This window comes from Athene noctua, chromosome 5 (assembly GCF_965140245.1).
Source record: "Athene noctua chromosome 5, bAthNoc1.hap1.1, whole genome shotgun sequence".
In the NCBI taxonomy this organism is placed as follows: Eukaryota; Metazoa; Chordata; class Aves; order Strigiformes; family Strigidae; genus Athene; species Athene noctua.
In genome coordinates this window covers 53330298-53343162 of record NC_134041.1, presented here as the reverse complement: position 1 = coordinate 53343162, position 12865 = coordinate 53330298, and the positions used below count along the sequence as shown (strand labels likewise).

The 12865-nt window shown below is 50.6% G+C and overlaps 2 protein-coding genes across 2 annotated transcripts; both read left to right on the top strand.

The window, feature by feature from the left end:
• The first annotated feature begins 316 nt into the window (after positions 1-316).
• On the top strand, positions 317-2818 carry CALHM3 (calcium homeostasis modulator 3). Its single transcript, XM_074908034.1, has 3 exons — positions 317-603; positions 1203-1458; positions 2429-2818. The coding sequence occupies exons 1-3, from the start codon at positions 317-319 to the stop codon at positions 2816-2818; spliced, it is 933 nt and encodes a 310-aa protein (XP_074764135.1).
• A 5598-nt stretch (positions 2819-8416) lies between these two features.
• On the top strand, positions 8417-10294 carry CALHM1 (calcium homeostasis modulator 1). Its single transcript, XM_074908445.1, has 2 exons — positions 8417-8965; positions 9827-10294. Exons 1-2 carry the CDS (start codon positions 8417-8419, stop codon positions 10292-10294), a joined length of 1017 nt encoding a protein of 338 aa, XP_074764546.1.
• The last annotated feature ends 2571 nt before the right edge of the window (positions 10295-12865 follow it).

Genomic DNA, 12865 nt, shown 5'->3' with positions numbered 1-12865 from the left:
CCCTGAAAATGAAAATCGCGGTGGAAAAAACATCTGCCGGAGGCTGTATCCATCTGCTCACCTAGAAAAGCTACCAACTGCCCGGGAAGACCAGCACTGGGTGAGAGACAGACCTGTGAAAGCTGTATGCCATTGGGGAGACCTCAGCACGGGGTTTTCCCCCTGACACAGCAGCTCTCTTCCATCTCGATCCTCCTGCCCCAACCGACGGTGGGCTGAGCTGTATCCCCCACCCCGTGGCAGCAGAAGTGGGGACAAGGGAAATAGACTGTGCCAGGGCTTTCCCAGGAGGGGACCCCCTGGTCAAAAGAACACAATGGACCGTTTCCGGATGATCTTCCAGTACTTCCAGTCCAACTCAGAGTCTGTAATGAATGGGATCTGTGGGCTGTTAGCCCTGGCCAGTGTAAAGATGTATACCTGCTTTGACTTCAGCTGTCCCTGTCTGCCTCGGTACAACATGGCGTATGGCTTGGGGATCATGTTTGTACCCCCCATTGCCCTCTTCCTCTGTGGACTCATCCTCAACAGACAGTCTCTGGTGATGCTGGAGGAGTGGAGGCGACCGCAGGGGTGCAGAAAGAAGGACCTAGCTGTCATCAGGTGGGGTTTGCACTGGGAGTGGTGTCCCTCCTTTAACCTCCCGTTTAGATGTCTCGCCTCCATAGCTTTGATCCTTCTGGTAATTAACTTTCTTCTAAGCTCAGCTCCCAGGACTTTTTCACATGGGCCTGGAGGGGCAGGGGCATGGTAAATGCATTTCCAACAGCAGAAACGAAGGTAGAGTGTCATCCCATCCCAGCAAATAAGGGCAGGTATGCCTCCACACTAATGGCTGGAATTATGCTGCCACCCTGGGAAACTGCATTGCTTCCCGCCCTGTCGTGCACACACAGGGTTTCTCCTGGGGCTTACTTGTGCAAAAAGACAAGGCATTTCCACGTAAATGTACAGAAAGAGTTTGATTTCCATCACAGTCATTCTTTATTGATAGCCTTGTGGTTTCCCTGCCTTTAGCTGAGTTTTTTTCGATCCCAGAGCAGAAGAGGCATTAGCTGAAGCAATGCTGGGGACAGTCTAGGGAGTTAGCTCCTTGGGTCTGGGAGGGGTGCTTGGCATAGGGCTGCCTGCATCCAGCAAGACTATGGATAAGGAGAAAGCTCCGAGCATTTACCCACTCACTTCTCCCTCTCCTGCCCCAGGTACATGTGTTCCTCCATCATGCAGAGAGCCATGATTGCCCCTGTCATCTGGATCATAGTCACCCTCCTGGATGGCAAGTGCCTGATCTGCGCTTTCAGCAGCTCTGTGGATCCTGAGAAGTTTGTGGGCTTTGCCAACACCAGCCTGGTGCAGGTGCAGCAGCTGCTGGCCAAGGTGCCCTGCAAGGATGATGAGCTCATGAGGAACAACACGTCCCGCAAGGCAGTGTCCAGGTACCTGCGCTGCTGGTCCCAGGTAGGTCACTGCCGGAAGAGCCCCCCCATGTCAGTGAGGTGCCTGGGGCATGTGCCATCTGCTCCGACTCTTCCTTGATTTGTCATTGCTTCACCATGCTCAGGCTGGGAGCAAGACTGCTCTTTGCTTCTTTATGCCCCAGTGCTTCTTGCCACCCTCAGTGATAATCTCCAGAGTCACTCAGGTAAGGAAAAGGAAGGAAATAAATGATGGTTTTATTAAAAGAACTTTGTTCCTAAAAGAACCAGCAAATTCTAAACCCAGACAATAAAATGTAGGTTGTAAGGAATATAGGTGTCTCCTAAGGCCCTGTCCAGTGTCAGAAGACCTTTCCAACTGCAACCTCGCAGATAGGACTGGCTGTTTTAAGGACAGTGCAAGCTGGGACAGATGAAAGTAGCTTGCTCAGGAACAATAGAATAGGACACGATGGGGAGTGGAGGCCTGGCCAGCACCTGCTCTTGGTACAGGAGTGCCAGGTCAGGTATTAGGACCAGTAGGAGTACATTGAAAAGCCCTTCCTTCTTACCAAAGGAGCTGCATGTCGTCTGGGTTGTCTTCACCCCACTGCTGGGACTCCTGGGCCCTGGAGCCAGTGTAGGTGGCAGATGAAGGTGTCACTGCAGATAAGTGAGCACCAAAGGAGAGCACTGAAGTCCCCTTCCCCTGGGATGCTCCTGTGCTCAAAGGCAATGCCTGGCTGCTCCAGGCTAACTTTGCAAACAGTGATCCTACTGAACTACTGTTGCATAGATAAATGTCCTATATTCACTGGGTGGAGATTACACTGACCCTCTGAGTGCATTTTGGGGCTGTTGGATTTCAGGGACAGATCAAGGATGGGAGTCGAGATATGCCACATCTCCCCTCCAGCCACATAGATTCCCTGATCAGTGATACAGGCAAACAGCTCGTGCCTGTCCTTGTGCCTGTCTTGCTCCTGTTCCACTGCTTATTTCTTATCACCCAGGCACTCGGCTGGAGCATTTTGTTGATCCTTATCATAGCAGCTTTCCTTGCCTGCTGGCTCAGACCTTGCTTCAACCAGGCCAGCCTCCTGCAGGCACGTCACTGGAGCAACTACATTGACATCGAGCAAAAGATTTTTGAGGAAACGTGCTGTGAGCACAGCCGGCTCTTTGCTCACAAATGCATCCTTCACTTCTTTGAAAGCATGCGGCAAGAGATGAAACTGCACAGCTTCAGCTTGCCTAGAGAGGGAGAGGGGGCTGTGGGAGAGGAAAATCTTCTCCGGGACATCACAGATAAGGACCAGGTGAACAAACTTTTGAAAATGTGGTACTATGAGAAACCTCCGCTGAATGTCAGCCAAACAACCCAGAGGCATCCCCTGGGGTGAGACCAGTGTACACTGTACAAATTCTCCCAGCACACTGATGTGTGAAGGGGGCTTTGTCCTGCAGACACTGGAGGGACACTGCCATACCTCTGCACAAAGCAAGTACCAGCAGATAGATGACAGTGGTGTTCACATCGTCCTCCAAAACCCCAACACCAAAGGCTCCACTCCAGGGTGTGCCTAGCAAAACCTTCAAAATAAAATAGCTTTGAAAATCCAAAGGTCCCAGAATTGCTGTTAATGACATTTCTCAACCAAGGGCTCTGCATAGCACTTTTGTCATATTAAATTGTTTGCAGCTCCTTACAGCTGTGATGAAACCCTTCTGGCTCCAGGAAGGATTTAACCAAAGCAGCAATATCTGGCTGCGTATGCAAACTGACTGGAGCAGCAGCTTCACAGAGGTGTGAGGAGCTCCTGCCCGTGCCAGTGAAACCTGGTTCAGAGAGTTTGCAGTGCTGTCACTGAAATGATTTAATTGGCAACTCTTTTAGTACCACACCAACATGTTTACTTAAAAAGGCAAAACCACCTCCTACGTCTTCCCATCTGCTGAGAGCTCTGGCTGCCCCCAGCCCAGCTGCCAAACTGTTCCACCTCCCTCTAACAACTCGTCAATACTTCCATGCATTTTCAAAACAAAATATGGCAACACACTGAAATTCATGGAGCAGTATAAATTTAATTGACGATACCTCTGGATAAATGTCCCTGGATTCGGTTGGATTTGCAGAAGGAAAAGGAAATAGAGGCTTTGCTTAACATATCCAGAACCACAGGACTGTGCTGGGGTTCAGGTGGCTGCTCTAAGCACTGGCATTGGGCCATGGAAAGGACACACTGACTCTGCCTGAGAAGTCTGAACACAGATTTTAAACACTCCCCTGCTAGATTTAACACAAACTGATTCAGAGGATCGTCCTTGGATCACCTAGTTGGTCATTTCCACCCTTAGTTTCAAAACTGTTCGAATGTAACCTTATCTCTGAGTCTCTAATGCTAATTACTTTCCTACCTGCCTTTTTCCGGCCCCTACTGTAGATGGTGCCACCCATGGTACCAGTTTGACTGATATTTCTGTCCAGCATTGCTGCTTGGATGCATTAAACTCTTTACTGCAAACTAACCTACTACAGACACATACATTCCTCCAGGCTGAGGCTCACACTGATGCCCACTTTGTCCTGGGAGTGAGGGGTGCAAGGTGGAGGGGCTGTGAAGAGGGGGGGGTGAAGAAGAAATGTCTTCTTGGCCATGCATGGATAGATGAGGCAAGCAGGGCCTCCATGAGGAAAGAAGAGGGTGGGAAAGGAGCAAAGAAACTTGCCACCATCTTGTGACTAAATCTAAAACAAGAGGTTGAATTGAAAACACATATTAATCGCCCAGATTTACTGCCTGGGGAGCTGCTGGGAGGTGGGTAACCTCCTCCCCAGGATGTTTGTGTGCAGGGGGTCAAGGAGGGAGGAGATGCTGGGCAAAACACAGGGAGGCCAAATAACTCCATGGCCCACCCGTGGGCAGCTGCATGCCTCTGCCAGCTGAGGCCCAGCCAGGAGCTGTGGGGTACAGAGGGATGGGCTGCAGATCTTTTTTTTTAATTTGCATAGTAAAATCAACTCTGGCTGAATGCCCGAGCCCCCTGGATGTGCTCAGAGAGGGCACAAAGCCAGGTGTGACGCTTGCTGGTTGGGAACAACACAGTGGTCTTCCCACCAGAAGCTCTTTAGGTCCAGGGAGCTTCTTTTCCAAGCTCTCTTTTGAAATCGTCACTGCACTTTGAATTTCGTCTCTTGGTGTACTTTTATCAGACACAACATCACAAATCTCAGGCTGAGACTCAGTTTGCACTCACCCCTCCACACCAGTCAAATTGGCTATTTTCCTAACCAGCTCAGAGCAGGGGTCAGCAGCTCCCCTTTGCATGCTGCTTTCCATGTTCTCAGATTCTAAGTCATCCCAGAGTGGCCACAAAATACGAAATGCAAAAAAGGGGAAGAGGAACAGCTTTGCTATATCTTTCAGGAGGAAGAAAGCCAGAGGATTTAAGGGCACAGCCATAGACCTTTGCAGGTCTATAATGGCTCACACACTGCTGGGATGGTCAGTCTGGTCATGGAGTAGCTCCAGTTGGACGGGACTTCATCCTCCCAGCCTCCCTGAGTCCTGTGCTGTGTCCCCCTTTGAAGTCAGAGAACTCTTCTCCATTGTGGAAAACAGTATCTGGCATCCCATGACAGGACAAGAAGCAACAGACACAAACCCAAAATACAGGAAATTCCATTTAAAGAGAAGAAAACACTTACTTACTTAGAGGGTGATGGAACAGGCTGCCCAGAGGCTGTGGCACCTCCATCCATAGAGATATTCACAACCCTATTAGATGTGTGCTTTGAGCAGGGGGAGTGGACCAGATAATCTCCAGACGTCCCTTCCCACCAGGTCTGCTAGGAGTGTGTACCCTCTTGTGGACGTGGGAGCAGAGAGGGTCATACACAAACTTTAGCAGCTCTTTGTCTCAGGGCTGGTCTGATACCTGACCTACAGACATGTCTGTTGTGCTTAGTGATCCTCACCTGCCAAGAGCCCATGAAACAGCAAGGCTGGCTGCCAAGACAACTTCCCCAATTTTTTCTCAAACTCTTCTGATAGGAATTATGACTGTTTTCATGTCCCTCCTCTCTATATCCTACATTGACTGGAACACACAAAGCCCTCTCTGACTTCCGGGCTTGGTGTCTGTCTTGGCATCCAGGTGCAGGACCCCATGCTGGGAGGGACTTGGGCATGTGCCATCTTTCCCAGAACCTGGTTTTCAAAGCATGAGCATTTTGGGATCATGGGAGGAAGCACCAGCTCTGCCTTCTCTTGCAAATTGGTTGGAGTGAACTTTCTGTTGGCAAGCTCATGAAAACAAGGTTCCCCCTAACAAGGCAACATGGAAAGAAAGACCCAGGCATTGGCTTCTATGGGCTCTGTTTTGGATCCCACTGATTTATTGCTGGCTTCAATGAGGACTGCCAGTACTGTACACCAAGCAGGCTCAGACCCTTCATTCATGTTTAATGAAAGGCAGAGTTTTCCTGGAGATCAAAAAGCTCTCTGCTTTTTACGAGGTTGATTCATGCAGGCTTTGATGTGAACTGCCCTTCAAACAGCCACTCGCCAGGTGAGCAGGGAAGCCAGCCTGAGCTTTTAGCTAGCAATACTATAAGCCTCATCTATATTCATGCAGTCAAATCTCTTCCCGTTTGAGGAGATCATGCAATTAACCTTTCCACAGCAGGCAGAGCTAAGACTGTCCACTTACCTATATGCTTTCTGGTCACCTATGTGGTGGCATCTAAGGGTGAACCTGGTATTATCAACTGAGCCCCAGGGCTGGTGTGGGGGGAGACGTCAGAAAATGCAGCGCTGACTCATAATCAAAATACCCAGTCTGGCTTCCTACCTCTGTACTGACGCACTGCAAAACCTTGGGGAAAAGTATCTCCCACATGCCACCCACCTACGTACAGCTTGCCTCGGTGATGTGTCTCACAGCCACCAATGCAGCCACACTGGTGCCCAGACAGTCAGATGTATCTTGATACTCATGTCCACAGCACAGGTGGTGCTGGATCAGAGGGACTGAACACCTTGCAGGTGATCAATACTGCAACCATCTGTTTTATGGCCACTTGTAGTCCCAATATTCCCCCATCTTTTGGACAGCTTGAGGGAGCAACCTAGTGCATCAAAGCTGCTTTGTGAACTGGAATAGAGATGCAGGAGGGCACCAACACCACAGTCCACTTCTTTTAGGTCTGTGCTGTAGGAGCTAAGCCTGGCCCAGCCATAGCTATCCCATCTCATTACTGTTTGTCGTAGTTCTGGCAAGATGGGGAGGAGTCTGTATGGTCGGCTCTGTGCTGGCAAACGTGCCCAGGATCTCTGCACCAGAACACGCCCAGGTCTGCAGAGCTGACAGTTGAACTGAGCTGTGCCCTTGCGAAAGGAGAGAGGGACGGAAGGGATGGGGAAGCTTTGCACCCCAGCACCCAGCTAGCTCAGTCCTTCCTGCACCATGCACTGGCTGCATAGGAAATGTGCCCTTAGACACCTTAGCCTCAGGTGAAGGCACATGGCCAGATCCCAGCCCCAACCACTCCTGCTAAACGGAGGACTACCTACCCAGGTAGTCGTTGCTCTGCCCTTTCAGAAGAGTGGCAGCTCCACTGCAGCCTCAGCCCCCAGGGCTGCTGGTACCGGCTGGCCTGATGGGCAGGAAGGGCTCTGCACTGTCCATGCCTGCAGGTGATCTGGTACTGCTGGGAAACACAGTCCCTCAGGGAACAGTGGCTGCCCTTGGGCCAGGGAGGTCACTGGCAGGATTTACTCATCGTCTTTGTATTCCCAATTCCTGCACAACCCAAATTTGTCAAGGGACTGGGATTATACCCACAAGAGGCAGCTGCAAGAAAATTGTTCAGCCTCCATCACTGTCATTCAGAGCAAAGTGCACTCAAGCCCTTCAGAAATGATCATTGAAAGTGGGTGAAAAGAAGAAATCTCAGGGAAAAACCTGAACCTCAGAGCTCTGCTGGTCAGGGGGCTTCTCCTGAGAAATCAGAGGTACCCAGGGCTCACATGCTCTCAGCAGGACCCACCTGCAAAGCAGCATGCATCCCCTGCACCCTTGCAGGCCTCTCTCCTTTCTATGCCTATTTTTCCCCAGCCCCAAAGCCAGGAAAAGCACTGTGCCTCTGGATGTTGCCAAACTACAGTTTGTAGGATATTTTAGCAAGCCCTGAGAGCAGAGCACAGGGCTGTGAAAACCAAGGAGCTACAAGTGTCATCTTCTAAGTCAGGCTGAAATGTGGATGTTTGCAGATCTTGGCAATACAGATACAACATCATAGAGCACTGAGAGCTTTATCCCTCCTTCCTCTGCCTTTCCTTTTCTCCTTCCCTCTGCAGAATAAAACAGAAAAAGCATTTCCCAGTAAAGCAGATACAGAGGAGGGGGCTGGCAGACCTGCACAGTATTTATATTAGATGCTGCTGATGTGACGCAGACATGGAGGGAGGGGGGAAGCGCTGGCATCCCGCTGTTCCATGTGTGCTGGCACTGGCACGGCAGAGGTGAGGTGTCCCATTCGGTCGTGGGAGGAGCACCCACCTCCTGTATTTGCAAACAGGTTCACAGAGGCCGACCAGCCAACTCCCCTTCCAGCCCAGGGCACAGATTACTCTGGGGAGGGCACAGGTAACACCTGCACCCTCCAGGCAAGGGGACCAGTGGCTGGGAGACTGCAGAAATGGAGATGTGGAGAAGAACAAAGCCAGGTTTAGCAAACCAGAAACAACCCAGGTCCCACAGACCCAAAGAAGAGCAGGAGGAAGCAAACTCTGAACTTTTGCAAGCAGCAAAATCTGCAGAAAATAATGTTTTAATTTCCTACTTTAAATATTGGGGTTGTAACAGGGCATGAATAAATCAGTGAACTGCACAGAGACTTGTTGATGCCCATCTTTGAAGAGGGGGGGCTGAAAGAATGAAGTAAACTAAGGCCACATCTTAGACCCCAGTGGGGGAAGGAATCACATCAAGAGAAGATGGACAAGTTTCGGATGATCTTCCAGTTCCTCCAGTCCAACCAGGAATCCTTCATGAATGGCATCTGTGGGATCATGGCCCTCGCCAGTGCCCAGATGTACTCAGCCTTTGATTTCAACTGCCCCTGCCTGCCGCACTACAACCTGGCCTATGGGCTGGGCATCCTCCTGGTACCTCCCTTCATCTTGTTCCTGCTGGGCTTCGTGCTGAACAACAACGTCTCGATGCTGGCAGAGGAGTGGAGGAGGCCCCAGGGCCAGCGAGGGAAGGACCCAGCCGTCCTGCGCTACATGTTCTGCTCCATGGCACAGCGGGCCATGATCGCCCCGGCGGTCTGGGTCTCGGTGACGCTGCTGGATGGCAAGTGCATCACCTGTGCCTTCTGCACCTCGGTGCCTGTGGAGACCCTGGGCAACACCAGCCACCCCGGCCTCTCCCAGGGAGAGATGAAGCGGGTCCTTGCCCGCATTCCCTGCAAGGAGATCTACGATGGACAGGAGCTCATTGCCAATGAAGTGGCCGTCAGGTACCTGCGCTGCATCTCGCAGGTAAGAGGCACCATGGCTGTGCCCTTGCTGGTGGTTTAGGGTTAAGCACTGCCAGCCTTAGTTCTTCCCTTGAGGGAATCTCCTTGTTGAAATCAGGCTGCAGGAGGAGAGGGTGGTGATTTTGCAAGGGTACAAGTTGTTCAGACTCAGCTCCAGTGTTACACCTCCAGCGGTGCAGAGATTGAAGCTGTAGGTCACCTGACAATTCAGTCCCCCTCCTCCCTGGGCAGCCTGGGGCCGCAGGGCAGCAAAAGGTGTATGAAGAGATTCATTTAGAATCTTGCATTCAGAAGGGGCTGATGTAGATATTATTGCCTGTCTGGTGGGGTGTCACCCCCTCCCATAACCCACTGGTTGCCTGCAGTTGCTCTTGCTGCTTATTACAAACATATGCAAGCAATGGGCTAATAACCATCTAGGCCACTTGCCTCTGCCACTTGCATGAAAACAACCAACATGTATTTATTAACCAGAGAGCATCTGAAACAACGTTAGCTGCGAGTCAGAGGACTCATCTAGACCCAGGTGAGGCATGGTGGTATCAAAGGCAGGACTGAGGGATGGGTGCAGGATTCAGTCTGGTGTTATTTACGGTCACTGCCTGCTGATGCTATACAAGGCAAGAAGTGGAGAGGTGCTGCCTATGTGGGTGCTGCAAACAAAGTTTCAGTGCAGATGCACTGACATGATACGTAGGGTCTCCTCATCCAGCTTTGCAGTGTAAATGCAGCCAAAAGTCAAACAGCCCAAAGTGGAGCCAGGCTCACTCGCAGCCTGGGGAGCTCCTGCCGGCTGGTGGGAAGTGCCAGGCGGGTGCTCTGCCTGCCTATGACATGTCCAGTTCCCTCCTCGTCCCTGCAGGCTCTGGGCTGGTGCTTTATCCTGCTGATGACCACGCTGGCTTTCTTGGTCAGATCCCTCCGGCCCTGCTTCACCCAAGCCGCTTTCCTGAAGAGCAGGTACTGGTCCCACTACATAGACATCGAGCGCAAGCTGTTTGACGAGACATGTGCGGAGCATGCCAGAAGCTTTGCCAAGGTCTGCATCCAGCAGTTCTTCGAGGGTATGAGCACGGACCTGGCGTCTGCTCGCTGCCACCCACCCAGAAAAGCCCCTGCAGATGTGGGGGAAGCTGCTGAGAAGCTCCTGGGTATCACTGACCAGGGCACCATGAACACAGCCCTGAAGAGCTGGCACAGATGTAAGCCCCCGCTGCACCTCCACCCACCTGCCCTCCCCAGTGGCAATGGCTGGGCAGGGGAAGAACAGCCCCCCCCCCACCCCCCTGTGCCCCGAAGGGAGATGGCTGCCTACTACAGCCGGGTGTGAGGGGGTGCAGGGCTGTGCAGAAGCAGAGCCACGCTGTTGGGAGAGGGGCTGCAGAGAGGGTGGACAGGCAGGTCCAAGCTGGGCAGAGGCGAGGGGCACTGCCATGGGGGCTGCAGGGGGACAGACATCCAAAGGGCTCGGCAGTGCCGGTGCGATCTCATCTGCTCTCACATCCAATCCTATAGCATTGGTAATTCGGGCCACATTTTGTGCTGAGCCGGACGGCTACTCAAGGTCATGATGAACAAGCCCCGTGGATGCTGAAGGGTGCAATGTGGCAGCCAAACAGATGTGCCATGTGTTCCACATCACCAAGCACCAGGCTGGTGCTGTTGCAGTTGCCAAGGCAGACACTACCAAATGTGCAAAACTTCCCTTCTTTTACCACATGCTCAGCACTGGGCAGTGCATGTGGGTTTAGATCATATTAAAAACCCCCTTGTGGGAAACAAGCTGGGGGTGCCCCTTTCTCATGCTAAGCTGTGAAACCCTAAAAATCTCCCTATTACTCCTCCACACACTATGTCCCCATGGACGCATACAGCTTCCAGACCAAGAAAACCTTTAAAATAAATTAGATCCAAGCAATGAGCTAGTGAAGAGACATCCCATATTGCATTACATGTGATGGGAGCAGCGTGGTTGGTGTCACAGGTACTATTCAATGAGGAGCCCACAGAGATGCTCCTCAAAGGGAACGTCTAGACAGGAGAGCAACTATCATTCAGCAGCATGGAGGGTGGGGGCCAGGCCAACCTCTTGCCACAGATTTGCTGCAGGACACTTTGTTCTTGCCATTTTACCCGGATTCCTCCCTGACACAAAGACTGATGTTAAAAACCCACCTGGGTGTTTGTTTAAGGAACCAAATAAATAATTCAGGCTTACTGTTCAAGCTCTGTGCTCAGGCACAATGATTCATAAAAGCTATTTACAAAAGCTGTTGGTGTTTCTTTACTTGAATGCAATGCAAAGGACTGGGGGGATGACTTGCAGAAAACAGACCCTACAACTCAGAGAGAGTTATAAAGCAGGTACGTTTACTCCAGCACTGGGGTGCAAAGGGGATTTCACCACAAAGCTTGCACCCCCACCACACATTTTACCAAAAACTTATAGAGTGTAAATATACATATTCATTAGATTACATAACACAAATATACACATGCATAAGTAAGGCGGGGTTAGTTCTAGATGCTGGTGTCGTTTATGTTCTCTTTGCACCTGCGCATTGCCTTCTGGTGGTTGTCTTCGGGGGCCTTTGGGAGGAAGGCTTGTAGTCTTTCTCACCTTGTACTTTTTCCCAGAGCATGCGCAGATTCTCTTGGCCAATTTCTTGAATAACGAGAGTGTTTTTCAGCTGATTTACTCATTCTGTCTTATCTAAGAGAACCAATAGAACTTATACCATCCGTATATGGCTACCTTTACTCGTTACTAAGACCCAACCAGCTAGAGCACATCTGTTTCCCAAGGACAAAAACATGATATGTTGCTGAACACTGCAGTTCTTGGTAGATTTTCACAGTAAACTGCTTTGTTTTGATGAACACAGTAGTCCTGGGTAAAATTCCACAGAACAGTCCGGGCAAGCAGGATTCTTAGTAATATTAAAAAACACTATAAGTAATACTATAAGTAAGTAAATAAGTTGCTAAGCAGTTTGCTATAAGTAAATAAGTCTCAAAACAAGTAATCATTTCTCTGTATCAGGGGCCCTGGGCTAAGCCTGGGGTGCTGAGGCCATGCAAGTTGGCACATTTTGCCGGTGCGTGGCAGCCAGCGGTGAACTGGAGCTGTCACTCAGAAAAGAAGCCGGGGAGGTGCTGCCAACCCTACGCAATACCAGGTGGCTGCCCATTTCCATAGAAATTGAGGATGACGGGATGCACACCCTCGAGTTGACTATGGAAATTGCAGCCCGGAAGAGCGTTCCCTGGTGGCCCTGATTTTATTACCAATACGCAGAAAGAAAACCCCTTTTGAGGGATGAGTTTTACCCCTGCCGCGTCCCTGTCAAAATGCTCATCCCCTCATTCTTGTTTAAACTGACTTATTATAGCTGGCTGGTAACTGAGGTGACTGTCATTTGCATAAACCTTAATTATCAGTGTGTAACTCCACAGAGGCTGTGGGGAGAGAACAAAGGAACAAAATGACGAGGAAATTCTCCCAGCAGCTGTGAGAGAGCCTTAGCAAGCCCATAGTCAAGGGCAGGCTGAATGTGGCTGAGTCTCAGGAGAAAGGAGCGTGACACAGATTTATCATTAATCTTCACACCCTAAACTTTAATTAAGGCACCTGCCCAGAAATTAGTAGGCACAAAACCTGATTTACAAAGCAAAGGAGATTAAAAGATAAAGGCAATTTCCACTCCTATTCAGCACTGTTAATGGCTCACCCAGAAAGGCCCACTCAGGGTACTCACAGTGGTGAGCAGCATTCAGGACTGGCAGGCTCCACAGCAGAGCCATTAAGATACCAAAAAAACCCCCCATGCATTTGCAAAGAGAAGCTTTTGGACTTTCAATTTAGATTTTTAGGATCAGAGCTCTGCTCCCATGCAGCAGT

What these genes read in the sequence shown, in the direction of transcription:
- CALHM3 (XM_074908034.1), top strand. Translation starts at nt 317, where the DNA reads ATGGACCGTTTCCGGATGATCTTCCAGTACTTCCAGTCCAACTCAGAG. An exon ending in AAGGACCTAGCTGTCATCAG is followed by an intron (nt 604 to 1,202) that starts GTGGGGTTTGCA and finishes CTCCTGCCCCAG; the next exon opens with GTACATGTGTTCCTCCATCA. An exon ending in ACCTGCGCTGCTGGTCCCAG is followed by an intron (nt 1,459 to 2,428) that starts GTAGGTCACTGC and finishes CTTATCACCCAG; the next exon opens with GCACTCGGCTGGAGCATTTT.
- CALHM1 (XM_074908445.1), top strand. Translation starts at nt 8,417, where the DNA reads ATGGACAAGTTTCGGATGATCTTCCAGTTCCTCCAGTCCAACCAGGAA. An exon ending in ACCTGCGCTGCATCTCGCAG is followed by an intron (nt 8,966 to 9,826) that starts GTAAGAGGCACC and finishes TCGTCCCTGCAG; the next exon opens with GCTCTGGGCTGGTGCTTTAT.